This window comes from Corvus moneduloides, chromosome 17 (assembly GCF_009650955.1).
Source record: "Corvus moneduloides isolate bCorMon1 chromosome 17, bCorMon1.pri, whole genome shotgun sequence".
Classification (NCBI taxonomy): domain Eukaryota; kingdom Metazoa; phylum Chordata; class Aves; order Passeriformes; family Corvidae; genus Corvus; species Corvus moneduloides.
The window spans coordinates 603,436-623,003 of NC_045492.1; the positions used below are offsets into that span (position 1 = coordinate 603,436).

The 19,568-nt window shown below is 48.8% G+C and overlaps 1 protein-coding gene across 4 annotated transcripts in view; it reads left to right on the forward strand.

The window, feature by feature from the left end:
- Positions 1-13,463, forward strand: part of RALGAPB (Ral GTPase activating protein non-catalytic subunit beta) — a 64,770-nt gene extending 51,307 nt beyond the window's left edge. For all 4 annotated transcript variants that reach the window (XM_032126653.1, XM_032126654.1, XM_032126655.1 and 1 more), the window contains 7 exons: positions 120-285; positions 2,951-3,073; positions 3,772-3,908; positions 4,681-4,789; positions 7,161-7,239; positions 7,659-7,807; positions 9,421-13,463. In XM_032126653.1, coding sequence (XP_031982544.1) covers positions 120-285; positions 2,951-3,073; positions 3,772-3,908; positions 4,681-4,789; positions 7,161-7,239; positions 7,659-7,807; positions 9,421-9,614 — 957 coding nt within the window. In that variant the 3' untranslated portion in view covers positions 9,615-13,463. The remainder of the gene's footprint in view (positions 1-119; positions 286-2,950; positions 3,074-3,771; positions 3,909-4,680; positions 4,790-7,160; positions 7,240-7,658; positions 7,808-9,420) is intronic.
- The last annotated feature ends 6,105 nt before the right edge of the window (positions 13,464-19,568 follow it).

A 19,568-nucleotide genomic window follows, 5' to 3' on the forward strand; every position in this document is an offset into this window, starting at 1 on the left:
TGTTCTGTAGCTATATTTGGGCAAAACCATGTTGGTGACAAAAATGTTAATTAAAAAGCTGGGAAGGAAGAGTCTTGTTTCCTGCTTCTGTACCAACATGGTGTTGCTGGTGGTTTCAGATCCTGAAGAACATGGAGTCTTCCAGAATTGTTCAGCCCCACTTCCTGGAGTTCTTGCTGTCTCTTGGTTGGTCTGTTGACATTGGGAAGCACCCTGGGTGGACTGGTCACGTCTCAACAAGCTGGTCAATCAACAGCTGCAGTGATGAAGAGGGACCTGAACAAGGTAAGACATAGTAAATTAAAATGTTGAGGCTCCTTTAGAGGACAATTTTCTTACTCCTGTGTACCTATCTGAACACTGGCTTTTTTTTTTTTTTTTTTTGGTAAATGCTGATGTTTGCTAGAAAGAAATGTGTAAATGTTAAATTAAGCTTCAAGTCAGTGAGCAAAACTAATGTGTGTATGTTGTTGGGAGGAAGTAGCCTCAGCAAAAAAAATACCACTGGATTATATTTCTTAAGATTTGATGAGTCTTTAATATATTATCCCAAACCAGTGTTCAGGTGAAATCGGTTGCAGATTATTCTGTGTATTGGCAAATAGGCTTGAAATACTGTGTGATTTTTTTAGTGTTCTGTAAGTAGATTAAAAAGAGATACTGAGTCAAGCTGCTCTTTGTAGGTCCTGGAGGTGTTGGAACCCACATATGGCTCTCTGTCTTGCATCACTGAGTCTGCATTTTTCCACTAGAGCAACTCCTCCCCTGAGCTTGTCATACACCACCCTCTCCCCATTCTGTCACCCAGAATGATCCTCAGGAGTGTGAGCTGCTATCCCAGGACAGGAAGCTGGGGGTTGGGTTAGCTTCTCCCTTGGACAGCTTGATCAGATTCCTTGGGAATTGGTAGTGTCTGGGCTGGTTTCAGTGTCACTGCTCCAAGGGCCAAACCTGTTCTGGGTGATCTCCAGAGCCACAGCCTCTGGTGGGCCTCCCAAAGGTAGTGGTAAGGCTGGTGCAGCTTGTTAATCATCCTTGAGCCAATGTTGGCATCAGGTGTGGCACCATTACAGCTGCAGGTGCTTAAGCAGCACTTGCTCTGCTGTCCATTCACTGTGTCTTAGGGGGGCCCTTCACCTGTATCTGCAGCCAGCTGGGGGCTTCTCCCTTCAGTTACGGAATAAAAGTACAAACCACAGAAGGCTGGAAGTGTTGGGGAGAGGTTAGAGAACAGAGGTGTTGCTTTCTCTGAGCAAGTCAGGATGGATTACAAAATGGCCAGGTCTGGATTTAATTTTGCTTTAAGGACAGGGTCAGGCTGTTCTTTCTCAGAGGCAGAGCCCTCTGACCTCCCTTTGCAGTGGGTTCGTCAGAACAACTGCAGAATGGTCCCTGAATTAGCCAGGGACCTGGCTTGGTGTGGACTTTTCAACTTGAATTTTTTCAGCCATTTGAATGAGAACACAGACCACTAAATAGCTGAATTAATTCAACCAGCTCAGGGAAGAAGGAAACAGAAAAAGTGTTCAAAAATGGAAAGGAGGAAGGGCAGGTTACTTTTAGTCTGGTTCTGCTGGTGAATGGGCTGGAGCCCAAGTCCAGTGAGGAGCAGCTGAGGGAGCTGGGAGGGCTCAGCCTGGAGAAAAGGAAGCTCAGGGGAGACCTTCTCGCTCTCTTTGACTCCCTGAAAAGAGTTGTAGCCAGGTCTGGGTCAATATTTTTTCCCAGGTAATGAGTGACAGGATGAGAGGAAACAGCCTCAGTGCAGGTTTAAGTTGGATATTAGGGAAAATTTCTTTATGGAAGGGGTGGTCAGGCACTGGCACAGGCTTCCCAGGGCAGTGATGGAGTCACCATCCCTGGAGGGATTTAAAAGCTGTGCAGATGTGGGACTTGGGGACATGGGTTAGTTGGCAGTGCTGACTTAACAGTTGGACTCAATGATCTCCAACCTAAATGATTCTATCAGTCTAGAATAGCTTCCAGTGAGTTGTGGTTAAAATAATTTCAGGGGAAAGTTTCCCTACACCACCCCCAAAATCAAAGAAATTCCTAAAAAGCTGGGGTTTGAGTTGTGGTTAAAATAATTTCAGGGGAAAGTTTCCCTACACCACCCCCAAAATCAAAGAAATTCCTAAAAAGCTGGGGTTCAAGTTGTGGTGCTGCTCCTTGGGGAGCCACTGGAGATGTGGGAACCTTTCCCTGATGCTGAAGCATGGCTTGGAGTCTTCAACATGCCTCTGGCCACTTCTCTGTCAGTATGCTGAATGTCACTGCTCCAGTGGCTTTGCTGAGGCAGCTATCTCAGGAACCCTTCTGTAAACTGGATCAGAGAAATTAATTTTAAAGTCCTTGCTAGTTTTTCTGGAGGTAATGTGGGGCGGGATGTTCTTTCTCTACTCTGAAGGCCTGTATTGGGCAGTTGTGGTGAGGGAATCAGCGGGGACTGAGAATGAGAAGCTTTCTTGCATTGATTGGAGACAGATCTTTTTCTAACTCTGCTTGACAGAGAAAAGACCAAAGAGAGTCTGTAGAAACTGGCTTGAATTCTAGAATAGTATCAGACTAAAGTGTTAAATGTTAGAATTCTTTGGAAATGGAATGACTAACTGGATGATCTTGCTAGACAGAATGCTCAAAAATAGATAGTAGATGTATTCTTGTGGCAGATGTGCTTACTAGAGTACTAGGAAATAAAGAATCCAGTACACTGGAAATGTGTTCAGAATGAAGTCACTCCCAACCCAAAATGCCTTTTCCTTCAAGACAGCAAAAATGGGTTTTTTGAGAAGGGTTGTTAGCCATGAGATCTCACTCCTTCCATTTTAAAATGAGATTTGCATAATTTCTTCTCATTGATTGCACCTTGTATTTGAAGGTCATTTCTGATGCAGTGTGTAAAGAAGTAGAGCTTCCTTCTGGCTAAACTTTCCTTTTCTGTCCATTTCAGATGATCTAATTATCTCAGAAGATGTTGGGGCAAGTATCTTCAATGGACAGAAGAAGGTGCTGTATTATGCAGATGCCCTGACAGAAATCGCCTTTGTTGTCCCTTCACTGGTGGAATCCCTGAGTAAGATCTCTCTGTACCTGCTCTTCACAAAAATGAAACCAACTTTTTTGTTGTTTGAGAACTCTTGCAGAAGCAAAACCTAAATAAACTAAGTAGTGTGTTAGCAAGATCCTTGTCAGAAAGCTGTGGATGTTTAAGTTAGAGCATTCTAATCCCTAGACTCCTTCCTGACGTGGCATCTGTTCTGTGCCTTTCTCAGTCTGAGCCTCAGTAGATGTCCAGGTGTGCACAGCAGTTTTGTTGTTGCTTTAGGTTGGACATGTGGTTCACCATCAACTGGTGATGTCTATTTATTGTCCCTTTCCTGTCAATGATGTGCTCCTGCAGCACATGGAGGAGTGTTTGCACCTGCTAAGTAGGGAAGCAACAGCCTTCATGGCTTCTTTGGCATACTGCAAGTTGCCTGGAATAAAATATGGTGTAGCCATAGGAGGGAGGAGACTGTATTCTACAGGAAACTGCTGGGATGCCTGTAAGTCCATGGGGAGTGCTTTATTGGCAGTCTGTTTCTGGACAGCTGCCAGTTGTCTCCTAACTCATTTTCCTGCTTATGAGGACTATATTGACTTGACCATACACCTATGCCCGTTTAGTTCTAAAAGCTTTACAACATTTTTTTAGTATCAAAATATATGATGACAGCTTATTCTTTGGCAGAAGAATAGACAAAACCCATCTTTTTTTCTTCTGGCTTACAGCTGATTCACTGGAAAGCAGTGTCTCTGACCAAGAAAGTGACTCCAACATGGATCTGCTGCCAGGACTATTGAAGCAGCAGCCTCTGACACTTGAACTCTTCCCCAATCATACAGACAATCTTAATCCCTCCCAGCGGGTAAGGCAAAACTTCCATTGAAAAATGGTGCTTTTTGGTTTTTCTTTCAAGAAGCACGCTGGCAATGCTGCAGGATTTTTGATAGTATATGATTTGGTTTCCTGGCATGTAGAGCTACTTGTTCCTTGCTATTAATCTTTGATATCAGCTTTAGTCCTGCCAGAATTTGCACCTACAGTAGGAGACAGCAAGATTACATTACTTAAGTATAAAATTTAGACATGCTAAGTGTTGTGCATCCTGAAATCTTAAAATGCATGCAGAAAAAAGTATATGGAGTATTTACAGAGTAATTCAGCCTCAAATCCATGCTTGGAAATTGAGGATGGGTAGACATGAACACCTTTCCTACCAATCCAATTTAAAACAGTGTGTCAGTTGTGTCTGAAGTACCAGAAGTTGCTTTTGTACACTAACAAAACAGAAAACCATGAACTGTTACATCTGTAAGCAAAAGATTTATTACTGCTGATTACTTGTTTAGAATTCACTTCCAAATGTATATTTAGTTACTCATTTAAGGCCTTCAAGGACATAAAAAAAACCCTTTTAACTGATTCAAGATCGAATATATGAGTTTGTATTGAATAAGTGGGATGGTGACCCAGATTGCAGTGAGTACTTCCAGCACAGCTGCCCCTGCTCAATAGCTGGCAGGGGTTGTACCTGGCTGAGATAGGAATGACTGAGGAGCAGCTGCGAAATACTTGCTGGCTGCATTATTGGACTCATGATGTTTGCAAATGCTACTCTTCCCTTATGTTCAAAACAGCTCAGTCCTACTTCTAGATCCAAGAGGATGCCTCAGGGCCGCACCATTCCACCAATGGGACCTGAAACCAAAGTGTACGTGGTCTGGGTGGAACGTTATGATGATATAGGTATGTACAACTTCTTACTGTTCACTAAAGTAACAACAGGGCAGGAACCAGAGGAAAAACTCTCTTCTTTTTTTTTTTTTTTTTTAAATGCTAGATCATGGAACCACAGACTGGTTTGAATTGGAAGGCACCTTAAAGCTCATCTAGTCCCAATCCCCTGCCATGGGCAGGGACATCTTCCACTAGACCAGGTTGCTCCAAGCCCCATCCAGCCTGAACAGTTACAGGGATGGGGCAGCCACAGCTTCTCTGGCAACCTGTGCTAGGGCCTCATCACCCTCACAATCAAAATAAGTCCTTACTAATGTCTAACAACATTTTTAAGATTCTGAATCTTCAATATTTGAGTTGTGATCCGTGGGGTGTACATGAATCAGTGGCATATGGAGGTCTGAAGTTTCCTTTAGCTCTGGCAGTACCTGTGAAATGCTGTCATGAACTTAAGCTCCTCACCCAAGGTGGGTGTGTTCCCCTGCTTTTGAGTTCCCCTTGGCTGTTGTCTCCTCAGAGTGGATCTGGTTTTCTTCCTTTAAAAAAATGGCTTCTGACACCTGCTGCTTCTGTGCTGGAGGGATCATCATCCTCCTTGGTGTGATGGTACCTTTAGAACTCCGTGTTCTCTCTTCAGGGGAGGGCTCGTTTGTTCTGCACTCAGGGTGCCTGCTCCATGCTCCCTTTCCTGCTGTGTTGCTCAGGTGAGGTCCTGCTCCTCATGCAACTTCATGTTTCCTAATTTGGCATTTCGTCTCTGCCTCAGGGTACAGGCTGGCCTGGGAGAGACACAGCTTTGCTTATCCTGTTACATCCATGGCATGGCCACAGTGGACAGCTTTGAGGAATTCTTTGTCCCCAGAAGCTTCTTGTGTGCTGGTTCCAAGCCATGGCCTGGCCTCAGTGCTATGAGAGTCTCTCTGCGCTGGCCTAGCCTAGCAGTGTCTGCAAGACTGGCCAGGAACTTGTGTTTTATTCTGTCTTTGATTTGTAATTCTGGTTCCCAGTCTGGCAGTAAGGGTGGACCTTAATTAAGGCCTTAATTTCTTCCAGAGTAAAGCAACCAAGGGAATGGGAGCAGCAATCAAGAGGAAGCTTCCTGTTAAGGGTAGATGTAAATTCTCAGGAAGACCACCTTGTCCACAGCATGTCCCTCAGAGCCTTACTGAGATCAGGAGGCAGACAGCAAGTTCTGCAGCATCAGTTCCTTGTCCAGATGCTGGCCCAGAGTGTGTTCCAAACTGGTGTCCCTGACCCACTTCCTTCTTGGGTGGCAGCTAAAGCCACCTTACTTCAGGGGCAACAGCTGTGCTACACAGGCATGTTTCTGCTTGGCTGTTTCTTTCAGCAGCCATAGGAATCTCCCAGAGTTCTGGGCCTGAAGCTGAAGAAATGAGTTTGTGAGCCTCAGTAAGCCTGGCAGTTGGATGGCAGGGAGGGCAGCTCCTGGAAGTGACTCCTAGCCCAGAGGCTCTGCCATATGCTCCTTATGTTCTTGGCTTTTGCCGTACGCTTCCGGTACATCTTTGAGTCTGGACAGTGAAAAGCTGTCACTTTGTAGTCAAGGTTATCACCCTGGTGCCAGCTGCCTGCCCTCCCTCTTGCTCCATCTCAGAGTGTGTCCATGGCTCGCCATGCTCTCCCTCTGCTTGCTCCAGCTGTTGTGTACCCTTAGCATCCCAGCTCTGATGGCAGCATCTGTGTTTGGGCCTGACTCCTTCTGCTGGAAGCACTGTCCTGCTGCCTGAACTGTACTTCTGTGAGTGACTCTCAACATCTCTCAGCCCCTGAACAAGGTGCTGGGAAGTGCCAAATCCCCTTCAGGGAGTCAAGTTCTTACTGTTTTCTCCTTTGCCTTCGTTATCCAGTGTCTGTTACCAAGTGCATGGCAGCAGGGTTGTAGGTTATGGTGGGGATCCACAGAGCTTGGATTTGAGGAAGGATACCATGGGAGCAGGGCTCAAGGGAGCTGTAGGTGTGAGTGGTTGGCACTGTTCAATGCTCCTGGCAGTGTTCTGGAGGCTGATTACTTGTGGGTGATGAAGATGCAGTGAATAATAATTTGAAAGCTCTTTCTGTGGTTGAAGTAGTTCATCTGCTTCCTGCTTTCACAGTTCCTCTAGAGATTTTGACCTTTGGGTTGAGAGAATGGAGGGTCTGGCACCTCATCTGTTGAGTGCAGATGGTTGAGGTGTGTGTACTCTCCATGAATGCTTAAACTGCAAGCCAAAGACACTACCTGTGCAAGAACACTAGTGGTATAAATGCTTGAGGACTGTGTGGTTTTGACTGATGATAAATAATTGTTCCTTGTACTCAAGAAAAAAAAAATCCAAAACTATATTAGATAAACTTTATTTGGTGTATCCTGTTCTTACAGAAAACTTCCCCCTCCCTGATCTGGTATCTGAGACTAGCACTGGTGTGGAAACCACAGCCAATAGTAGCACTTCCCTAAGGTAAGACCGCTCTCATTTTCATTATTTTTATTGATTTCTCAGTGGACTGTTTTGTAGTTGAAACAGTGAAAGAGCTTTTCATACCACTTCAGATAAAACATAAATTAAAGAACAGAAAATGCGCAGTTTCATCTGAGTCTGTGATGAGCCACCCTCCTGATTGGCTCCCTTGTGAGGTGGTTAATGCTGCATAGGTGCTGTGCCCTGGCTGCAGGGCTCTCCAGTCCTGTGGGGACAGAGACCATAGGCACAGCACAACTGACAGAGCCCTTCTGAGGGCCCAGAGCATGCCCTGGCATCCTGCTGCCTTAGCCATGAGGCATTTTAAAACTTTAACACTTACAGTGGTCATTTTTCATCTGTAGATTAATTGAAACAGTGCTTTAAAACTTACTCAATAGTTGTGTTTTTCCCTTAAGATCTACCATTCCTGAGAAGGAAGTTCCTGTGATCTTCATCCATCCTTTAAACACTGGCTTATTCAGGATAAAACTACAAGGAGCAACTGGGAAATTCAACATGGTTATCCCGCTGGTGGATGGAATGATAGTCAGTAGGAGAGCTCTTGGTAAGCTAAAGGGTTTTAGGAATGTTCATGTTTTTATTTTATTTTTTTTAAACGATAATAGATTCCAGACCATGTACTTTGCAGGTATTTCTTTGGAAAAAGTGTTAGGCAATGCTGAACAAATGAAAGCCATGCTTTTTGCAGCAGCAGTGGGAGCAGGAACAGCAGAAGGAGCAACACTTGGCTGCCAGGATGGCAGGAGAGAGGGTTGGAACTAGGAATGGGGCCTGTTTAAATAGGAGAGATCCAAAATGTGACCGTGGTGTTTAGCACAGAGAACCAAGGTGCACCAGAGGGTGCTACAGAATTTGTTGCTGTGCTGTCATGCTGTGTGTTCCTTCTGGTTTAGGAGCCAGACAGGCATTAAAACCACAGCAACTGAGGATTTTCTTATGTGTTCAATAAAAATTACCGTGCAGGTGTGTGTTAACAGGTTCCCTGTGTGCCCTCTGCCTTTTCCTCTGTTCCTGGATGGATTCATGGACCTGTCCTGGTATTGGTGCTATTTAGTTTCAGTAACTGGCCATCCCACCCATTGAGGGCAGTACACAGGACAGAGTAAAATTAAGTAGGGACCATTAGGATACCTGTACATAACCATAAAGCTGCTGTTGGAGGTGACTTTCAGGTTCTGGGGTTTGTATGCTTAATTCAGTGATTGGCAAATGTAAGCCAAACCTGGGCCCTTAAATAACATTCATGAATTCCACTGATGACGGTGGCTTTTACTGAAAAATAATCAGGTATGTTTTCCTAGAGTTGGGCTTGTTTTTCTGCTGCATCAGGACTATTCATATAGTGAAATTTGTCTTGTCTCTAAGTTCAGCAGGTGTAGTTTGTGTGCATTGAGGTCCTCTAAATGTTTCTGTCTGTAAGAAAGAGCTTGTGAAACAGCAAAGGGGGTAAGGGACACTTGCTTCCCTAGAGGCATAGAAATTTCCTTTCAGAATAAAATAAGATAAAGTTCACTGCCAGCTTTTGAATGCTACTACTTCCATTCCCCACCTCCTCCTCCATCCACATCCAGCGGTGTGAGTTACAGAGGAGTGACAAAAGTGGCAAGGCAGTGAGGCGAAGAGAAACTTGTTTGCAGCCACAACCCATCAGGTCTTTCCTCATCCCCTTTCCAAGAGGAAGGCTCTGCAATTCCTACTGGAAAAGGTACTGACAGGTACTTTCCCCATTCTCAGGGCTCCCCTGGCATTGCCTGATGTGACCTCGGCCTACCTGAGGTCCATGTGTGTGGCATAGCCGGGGCTGTGGTACTGTGATCTTGTATTGGCTGCCCTGGGTTTGCCCTCTTGTCCCGAGGGTGCTGTTCCAGGCAGCTGCTTGGCTCTGGCAAAGCAGAGAATACTCCTCCTTCTCCTCCAGACAGTTTAGGGTACCACTGAGTTGAGTCCATTTCTTCATTTTTTACAGTGAAAGTCTTTACAAGCCTGAGGACCATGTCTGTTAGCAACTGCTCATGGACAAAAGTTCTTGCCTTGGTGGTGCTGAACATCTCCCCTGGGTTTAGATGGGACAGAACCCAAAATTGTCTTTGGCTGGGAAGCCAGCAAAGGGGTGCAGGACTGAATTTAAACTTGGTTCAAATGTTGTTTCTTTTTCAGGTTTTTTAGTGAGACAGACAGTAATAAATATTTGTCGGCGAAAGAGGCTGGAAAGTGATTCCTATAACCCCCCCCACGTCCGCCGAAAACAGAAAATAGCAGATATTGTCAATAAATATCGGAACAGGCAGCTGGAGCCAGAGTTTTATACCTCGCTTTTCCAGGAGGTTGGGCTCAAGAACTGCAACCCCTAGATCATTATCCTTCCAGGACAATTAGATCAGAGCTTGGTGGCTACACTAATGAAAACAGTTAAATAACAACAACAAATTTCCTCAGCCCTCCGGAATTCAGGAAATCATGTTCTAGCACAAGTCAGCAGATACCATGTGGGAGGAATGAGAAATGAATCTGAAACATTGCAGTTGGGATATTGACTTGATTCACCTACCCTCAGAAGATTACTGAATTCCAGTCTTCCTGGATGCTAGCAAAATAATCTCTTCACCCAGTCATCCTTTCCAGACTAATTAGGAACTGTAGGTGTCTTGCTCTGAGGGGAAAACAATCAAAGTAAAGCCATCTCTGCATATGAGGATGGAAAAAAGAATACAAAGAAACCTGCTGTTAGACACCTCACTGTACCCATGTGTCCAAGGGCAAGGGAGCAGGATCTCTCCTTGGAGGAGGAGTCTGTTCCAGAGCATTAACTTTCCCTGCAAGAACTTCAAAGAAATTTTCAGTCCCCCTTCAGTGCTCAGCAGAAGATCCTTCACTGGTTGTAACCCTTCTGTGTACCAGAAGCAAGAGGAGGAAGATTGCTTGGGAAGAGCAGGCCCTGAAATCCAAAGCCCAGATGCTGTATGTGGCAACTCCCTCCATGGCTCCAAGTGAGTCCATCTGCATACAAGACAACCACCACCACCTGAAATTAACTGACTTTCCAAAAGGAGTTGTTATTGTATAAGAGCTTTTGGTTATATAAAAGCGAGGTTATGACTTTCAGGTCTGTTGCAAAATGTCACATTTAATTTCAGTAGCTTGATTTTTATTTCAAAATTTTTTTTTAATGCAACTACTTAATTTATTTTGAAGTGTCTGTATCACCTACTCACCATTTCCATAAAAAGCATAAACATCAGTTGCCTTCCTTCCACTGGATTGAAATCTGAGATTTTGGGGCTGCCTCCTCCCTATTATTTACAGCATGAGCAGTTTTTGCAGCTTCTACAACACTTTTCAGAAGCTCCTGTTAAACAGACTAAAGAACTCGAAAAGAAAATTCACAAATTATTCTTTTCCCCATTTATTTCAATTCTATGAAAGCCCCTTTGGAGTTATAACTTTACTTTGTTTTGAATCTCCTCTACCTTCTCACATTCGGCAGCAGCGCTTCCCTTCCACTTAGGTCAGGAGTTTTCCTTTTCAGCCTGTGGCTTTGATGTGTTCAGGACTCAAAGGCTATGCTGGGAAAAGATGTTTACAGCTACAGGTGTGATCTTGGGATCTCAGAGGAGTGGTGGGTGCAGGCAGCCCTGGGAGCACCTCTGGCTCCTGGTGCATCCCAGCTGGTGTTGCAGCAGTGAACTGTGGCTGCCACTCCTGGGGAGGTGCAGCCTGATGGCAGCAGGGATCCTGATCCTCCCAGCGCCGGGTCATGGAAGAGGATGAGTGAGCAGGAATTTGGGGAGCTCTTCACATTATTTCCAAAGTGGTTTTAATAAGCTGTGCTATGCATTGCAGTAATACCTGTCAGGCATTGAATTTTGATATTTCAGAGCTACTTTTTGCAACAGTTCTGCTCTGACCTGAAGCAGTCTTAATTGTCTCATTACAACTTATCTGCCAAGGACAGACCTCGCTCATAGCTTTCTGTGTGGTTTTTCACAAAGAGTTCATGGAAACACAGGCCCTTAAAAATACATGTGAAAGGACTTTTGGGTGGTCAACCAAGGTGATGTTGGAGTGCTTGTTGGAGGGAACAAGTGCACTGACCTCTCAATTCAGGAGCTCTGGAATTTGATCCAGATGAACAAAAAGTGAAAAAATGAAACCACCCAAAGAAAACTCCTGTAGCAGGATATGTGCTGGCTGGCCCACACCTGTGTGCTGCCCAGGTGGCACAGGGCAGGAGGAGCTCCAGGGCAGAGTTTGGGTGCATTGGCCAAGCTGTGCAGGGAACTTGGACAGCCTCATTCCTCTGCCAGACTCTTGCCAGGAGCAGTTTAATGCACGGACACTAAATTTACCCACACTGTGTATGTACCTATTGGATCTAATTAATGGCCAAACACACTTGAGCCCACTGGTTGAAAAGGCATGAGCAATGCATGTGTAACTAATAAACATCCTGAGCAAACCCTGTGTCTGCACATTGATAGTGTAACAGCACCCCCACCTCCCCCGGCTGAGTGTTCCACGGCCCTGGCTGATGCTGCAGCGGCTGCTGCTGTCAGGCAGGCAGGAGCAGCCACGAGTGCAGAGATGGGCACTGGGGCAAACCCCGAGTGCTTTCTGGCAGGGATAGCCAAGTGGACTGCCAGAAGATTTGCTTTCTTTACAAAGGCCTGTGCTTGGCTGAAGGGTTGTCTTGGGTCTATTTCCATGTTCACCTAAAGGCAGCCATGGGCGCAGTAACAGCTGTGAGAGCCATATGGCTTGGCAGGAGTCTGGAAAGAAGGGAACTTGGGCACATGGTGGCCACTCCCAGTGGCAGGGGATGCATGTTTGGAACATGTGTCAGTTGAGGCGTAGAACCAGCTCGTGAGCAGGTTACAGGTGATGTGACCTGGCTGTAGGTGGTGGAATTGGCTCTCTGGAAAGGTGAGCCTTCAGGAAGGTCACAGTTCAGTATAAAGATGTTGTGATGCTGAAATGTGCTGCCATCCCTCATGATTTGGGTGCTGGTCACAGCAGTGGGCATCCTGGGCAGGGCTGTGCCAGTGCAAGGTGCCTGCAGGGACTGTCCCTCCTTCCCTGGGACGTGGGGAGGTCTGAGACTTCATAACAAAACACACCCCACCTGTCTAGGAATTATATCCATCTCCTCTCAAAGTCTGACCAAACTCCAATGGCTTTAGCTAGTGCAGGGTACTGTCTTGAGAACTTTTCCCCTGAAGGGTCAGAGCAAATGAGGTTTATTTTCATGGTGATTGCAAGAGTTAGTGAAGAATTCAGATTTTTTAAATATCACAGACTGCTGCATAGATGTTCTGACTTGATGCTTGAGTGGCTTGGGTCAGCATCCCTGTCCATCAGAGGGGATGAGCGCTGACCCCCCCACTGACCTGCAAGTGTTCTTCAGTAATTAAACTGGGACTCTTTCTTTTCATCACACTTTTCAGTTTGGGTTCATAATTCTGTTTTAATAGGGCAGGAGGTGACCACTGTCACATTGTTAAACACAGTGTTGAAATTACATTTTAGTACCTTAATAGAGACTTTTAAAGAAAAGCCATTCTTTTAAAGGTACTTTTAGAAAGGCATTAGAACCTTAGAGCATGCAGGAAAGGGGGAGGACAGTGCCTGTGGAAATTGGGGCATCTGTGGCTGCAGTGTGTGCGAGGCCGTAGGGAGCAGCAGCCCTGCCTGCCCCTGGGCTGTGCTGGGTTCTCTGTAGGTCACAGCGTTTCTTTTCACAAGGTTCTGCATGCCCAGGAAGAGGAGAGAACTAAATTTCAGTCTCACAGAGAAATTTGATGCATTTTCGTGATTGTGTAATTGAGTGATACCTTTGAAGGCAAACACAGCCCTTTTCCCCGTGGATTTAGCAGGAGCAATTAGAAGTGAGAACGCCAGATATCATGTGCTTCAATCATAGACAATTTGTATGAATTCCTGTATGTTGCCAAGACATGAACTTTTTGTTCTTATTGTATTTTTCTGTAAATATTCCTGCCGCTAAGTTGTAAAGTAAAGGTAAAATGTAAATATGAAGATGTGAACTATGTTCCCTTGTCTCTAGTACTTTATCTCTTATTTGTTTAGGGAAGGCACACAAAGGCTTGTTTGTATTTATGCCAATTCTTTGTCCAGGAGAAACACATCAAATATTGAATGTAACACAATTAGTCCAATAAATTTTAAAGATTCTTATCTAGTAACTTTGCAGTGGTCAATTTTTAGTATTTTCCAAAGCCTTGGTTGAAATTCTCCAATGGAGATGTTTCCCAGGACAGCAGCAGACAGAGGTAGTAGCAGAATTGCACACCCTCTGCAGCTCAGTAGCTCTGGGAACAGTGAGGCTTGTAGGTGAGGAAATCACATTGCATCTCAACAGTGTGAGGAGTGAAAACATGGAAGAATGGCTTTTGAAGGGAGCCTGGTGCTCCTGCAGTGCCGCTGTTCTCCAGTCACTCCATGTGCTGCTTCCCGTCTCAGGCGTGGGTCCCCTGTGGTGCAGCCGCTCCGGCCACCCCCCCAGGACAGGGAAAAGCTGTATGCTTCAGGTGCAGAGTCCTGTGAGGGTGAGGGCTCTGCTGTCTGGACAGAGAGGGGAGAAAGGATAGGGCTCCTCAGCTTTGGATTTGGAGAGGAGCTGGGCAGCAGTGGGGGAGGGCCCTGTGTCCCATGAGGGTGATGCACCCAGCGAGCCCTGGGGCACTGGGCTGGCTTAGAGAGAGGCTTTGTCAGTGCTATCCAGCCCAATCCCCATGGACCATCTCCGAGCTCCCTAGGGAGGGGATGCGTTCCCAGTGTGGCTCAGGGCTGCAGGACCCATGTGTGTTGTGTCCATGCTTGCTGCTGCCGTGCAGGGGCTGTTTCTCTGGCAGGGGCCCTGCACTGTCCCTGGGATTTCACCTTTGCAGCAGCTCTGGTGCTTTGCCCAAGCTGCCCCACCTGAGGCCTGGAACAAAAGCACTGAAGTGACAGGTCCAGAAACCTCAAGCTGGGATATGTGAACATCTGTTTTCCTGCTGGCTTCATCTTCAGTAGCTTAAGCTGGTGCCACCTGCCCAAGCTCCTCACCACAGTGCTTCAGGGAAGGTTAAGGCAGGTCCCACAGTGATCTCTGAAGAATCACAAACATGTGATAAATAGTTAAGTATCTTCCTCTGCAGTCCCAAAGTGCAGGGCCAGGGGCAGGAAGGGTGTTCTGTGGCTGGTTTGGAGCCTGATGCTTTCTTCTTTCCTATTGGGGAGAGATTGATACTCCCAGCTCTTTTGGGAGTCTGGAAATCTCACCTAAGGCCTTGGATTGGAAGTGGGTCTCCATCGGCCAAGTCTTGGAACAGGTGGTGTTTGGCAGATGGGGCCTGTGTGGGTGCACAGTGGGGCACAACCTTCCTCTATGAGCCCGGCAACTCAAAGGCAACTGCAGTGGCTCCATGGCCTCCAGGTCCTCAGGGCAGGAGGGCCAGCTGGGAGCAGCTCCTTGGTTTCTGTGAAAGGTCCCCCATGCCCCACAGGTGCTCCATTCCATGTGAGTGGAGAGATGGGGCACCACCAGGTGATTGCTGCAAGAACAGGAGCAATAAATCCTGGGATGAGGTAGGAATGGCAGCAGTGGGAAGCAGCCAGAGCTGTGCCCCCTGCCACAGCCAGAAATTAGAGCTGCTCTGTGGGCACACAGCAGCTGGCAGCACCCCATGTCAAGCAGAGGAGCTGGCAGGTTTGCCATGGGGGTGTAGAGGAGATGACTCCTCCCCAGTGCCCTCTATTTTCATCAGCTATTCCTATAAACTTCCTGAGGAGGCCGAAGCGTGGCACACTGGCACCCAAGATGCCTGTTCTCGCTGCAGCACGGCTGGTTTTGACCACAAATGAAGCCAAATTGCAGAACAGATTATTTTCCAGGGTGAAATGTAATTTAGTTACTGCTTTAAACTGAGAAAATATTTGGCTGCCTCAGTGAACAAATGTCTGCCAGGAGGGGGGTGAGAGGCTGAAGGTGGAATCCCCCAGCACACTTGCTGCAATGGTGAGTGCTGGCAGGGTGTGTCCAGGCCAGGCAGGTGCTGGTGGTGTGTCCCTGGGCTGTCTGGTGCTGCCAGAGCATCCCTGGGCCATGTCAGTGCCCCCAATGTCCCTGGCCCCCGTTGGTGCTGCTGGGATGTCCCTGGTGACACTGGGCTGCCCAGTGGCCGCATTGACTGAGTACCCAGGGCTCTGGGCATCCCGGGGTGTGGGTCAGGTCATCTCCATGACAACATCACAGCATCATGGAGGAAGGCAGCAGGTTGCCACGGTAACCAGGAGCGTCCCAGGGGCCTCAGCCCTGATTTTTGGCTTTCCATGCTGCTTTGGGGATCCACCTCATGCCCACTGGGTATGCCCTCTGGAAGCTGTGGGCAGCACCCAGGGCATGGCAGCAGCCACGGGAGCTGGGTGGAGGCTCACCCAGGTGCAGGTGAGGTTTGTTTTCTCCTTCCTGCAAAAGCCATGAGATTTTCTTCTTTGTTATATGTATTTTTATAAATGATAATTAACATTAATAATATATTTATTATATTTCTGCTGTACCAAAAGCACCCACCCTACACACCGGGCTCAGCTGTGCCTGGCACCCCAGCAGACAGTGATGGGAAGAGGCGACACACTGCAGCTCTGGCCTCACACCAGGGATTCTTACAAAGGTGTTGCTGTAAAGGCAGAGTTGGGCCAGTCCATCCATTGCTGGCTGTCCCAGAGTTGGTCCCTGTGGGACAGGAAGAGCCGTGGTCATTGGCATCCCCACCTTGGCCAGCTCTGGGGGAACAGGCTGCTTTTGGCTGCTAAATACTCCTCCCACCAGGGCAGAGCCTGGGCAGAACGGGGGTGTCCCAGGAGGGATAGGGGTGTGGGGCCAGCATGTGGGGCTGGTGGTCAGTCCCACAGTGGTCCTGGGCTCCCTTCTGTCGTGTCTCAGTCCTGTCCCCAGGCTGGGGTTTGAATTCCCCAGCACAGGCCGCCCTTGCCAGTGCCCACTGCCCACATCCTCAGGGGATTCCCACCAGGAGCCAGTGTCTGCCAGCACGTGCCCTTCTGCCGTCCTGGGGTCCCACAGCCTCCCCCAACAACCCCGCAGACTCCAGTGAGCCCTGGGGGTCCCTGCCCAGCCCTCCTGTCCAGTCCAGGGGGAGGGTGATCTGCTGGGACTCCCCTGGCTGGGACCCTCCTGCCCAGGCCCTGGGGTGCTGCTGGCACAGGCTGAGGGCTGGGAGGGCCAGGGGGCCCCAGGGCAGGCCCTCCATGGTGCTCCAGCCCCATCCTGACAGAGGCATCCCCAAGCCAGCACTGGGCCACGTGTTCCTCCAGGCAGGGCTGAGGGCCCAGTGCCCTCATGCTCCCCCAGCAGTCCCTAACGAAGTCCATTTGATGACATTATTGAATGATTCAGTGCATTTTTTGCCTCTTACAGTACTTAATGTATGTGCCTGTGTGATTCATTATTATTATTATTATTATCTAATAAAAGATTATCTGACTCACTTTCATGTTTCTTCCAATTACAAATTGAAATTGTTCCCACTCTGACCTTGCAGCTGCTGGATTTTCTAAAATTAGCCATAATGATGCATTTTACTAAGATAATTAATTAGCTAAACTGAGAAAATTGAGTAGTAGAACTGCTTCACATGCTGCTAATTATCTTTTATTATGTCATCTTTACATGCAAATAAAGAAATATTGTGATTATTTTAAATACTGTTTTCATTAGCTAATTCACTCATTAGTGCAGCGACAGCTCTGTCTTCCCCAGCAGCAGGAGCCTGTAGGGACTTGCTGCTGATTGACTGCAGAACTATGTCTTTCAGGTTGAGAAAATAGAGTTACACTCCAAATTAGGTTTATTTTGTCAATTTATTTTAATGGCAGCTATGGGCAGCGGGCGGAAGGGGGTCAGGGATGGTGGGAGAGCCGGGAGCACCAAGGACTCCTGCTGAAGGTTGGGGGGTTTCAGGTGGGGGGAGTGTGATGTAGGAGTGCTGCACCCCCAGACTTCTCTTCCCCAGGGGCCTTCTTTTTCAGGATGTGTCCTGTGGTCCCAAGCTCTGTTCCAGCCATCCAGAGCACCCAGAGCTGCTCCTGGCACTGTGTGGGAGTCTGGGGGCAGTTGGGTGGGCACCGTTCATGGTGCTGTGCAGAAACTCTTCCTGTCAGACACAGGCCGTGTGGCCACAGGGGCTCCGGGGCAGCAGCATTGGTGCAGAGGGAGCCCTGGAACTTCCTGCTTCTTCCATCAGAGGTTTCCTGCTCCGAGAGCTGCGTGGTTGGCAGGAGACAGTGGGGGATGCTCAGAGCCCCCCATTGCTCCCCGAGGGCTGCAAGTTGTGCTGACCTGAGTGTTGGCCACAGGCAGGAGCTGTGGCATTTGGGGAGCCCAGGCCACACTCACACACCTGCCAAGAGCTCCCAGAGCTTCTTCTCAACCCTCCGCTGCCTCCTGGGCAGTGAGTTTGATGTTCCCAGCTTGGCACCCAGGTCCCTTCGCCGGCACAGGCATGATGGGGCAGCGGATGCATTTTGCTCCCTACAGCCTTTTGCTCATAAATACCAGCTGTGTTTATTCCAGTGGGGAATTTGGGGGGCAAGGAGGGCCACCCTCCAGGCAGGTGGTTTGTCACGGCCCTGTAATACCCCAGAGGTATGAACAGGGATGAGGACCGGCCATAGGGACGCTTCTGGCTCACTGGTCCGGATGAGGTTCCTGCTGGAGATGGGGTGAAGGCAGCATTGCAAGGTACCGCGGGAGTCACTGGGCAGAGGGGCCGCACGCCCAGCCCCGGCCGCTGCAGGCACAGCCCCCTCCTCCCTGGCCGAGCACCAGCGCGGTGCCACAGCCCCGGCAACGCGGGCACCGCAGCGCTGGAGAGCCGGGAGCCAGCGCTGCCTGCTGCGGGACGGGGTCCGGCAAGAGGGGACGGGCATTCGGGGCCCGGGGGCAGCGGGACGGAGGAGCAGGGCTGGGGTGCAGCAGGAAGAGGTCACCCGGCGCAGCCGCCGCGTTTCGGGCTGGAGCTGCGGGCACAGCCCGGAGCCTCCTGGCGATCGGGGCACCGGCCAGTGCCGGGGGAGGGCAGCAGCCCAGCCCCGACACGGCTCCTGCCCGCAGCGCAGGAAGCACGGAGCCCCCGAAGCCCCTCCTCGCAGCAGAGCTACTCCAAAACCTCTAGGGCCAAGATTTGTCTCCTTGAGGACGCTCCTGCAGTGGCACGGGCTCCATCCTGGGAGATGTGCAGCCCACTCCAACTGCACGGGTGACCTTGCTTTGGGCAAGAACTGGAATTAAGCACCTCCTGAGCTTCAGAGAACCTCATCACCCCATCACCCCATAATCCTGACTCCCTGAGGCCCTCTGAGTGCCACTGAAGCCTGGCACCTGCCCTGGAGGACCAGCAGCTGCCAAAGTCAGCACCAGTGCTGGTCTGTGATCCGTGTGACAGTGGGAGAAACCAGTGGTGACAATGCCCCTGGCAGTTACTCAGCCCCCTGCCCAGCATTTCTGGGGACAGATGTCCCCAAGCAAGAGAGAGATGTTGGCAGATCCAGCACCAGCTGCCTCCTGGGAAGCCCCACGGTGCATCCAGCAAGTGCCAAGCCCAGTGGGCACAAGGCACTGCAGCCCCTGCTGCCCCTGCCGCAGCTCCAGCCCCTGCTCTCACCCACCACTCCCTTTGTTTCCATGCACAGCCTGAAAACTGTCCTGTTGGAACGTCCCATGGGCTTCAGGAACCTCTTTCTGGGCAGAGCTCCCATGAGTTCCATCCTCTGCCTCCTGCAGCCAGCAGAGACCTGCTCTGGCTGCCTGCATTCTGTGGCACTGCCTGGGACAGCCAAAATGGTATCTCTAAGCCCCTGTTCACCATGGACATGTTTAAGAAACCCCTGGCAGCTCCATACCAAGGAAAGCTCCTCATTTTGTAGTGGCAGCATCTGGGCAGGGAGGAGGAGAGTGGCTGGGATGAGCATTGGGCACTTCTCCAGCTCTGTAGAAGCCTGGACAGTGGAGTTCATGCATTGTTATGCCTCAAACACTGATGACTGGCAAGTTAGAACAGGACATGCCTGGAAAGGAGGGCCCTACAGAAGTAGGGAAGAACCTTTCTGGAGCCAATTTTCCTGTTCCACTCTGTGGTGACCAGACAGCACAGCGCAAGTGCAGATGTGGGGTCAAGGAGTGGGCAAGACAAATACAGGGGGATTGATACCACCAAGGATCCCAAAGTAGACCCCGACTCTTTTCTCTCCAGCAGAAAGCAGTGTGCCCCATACTGTTACATCAGACA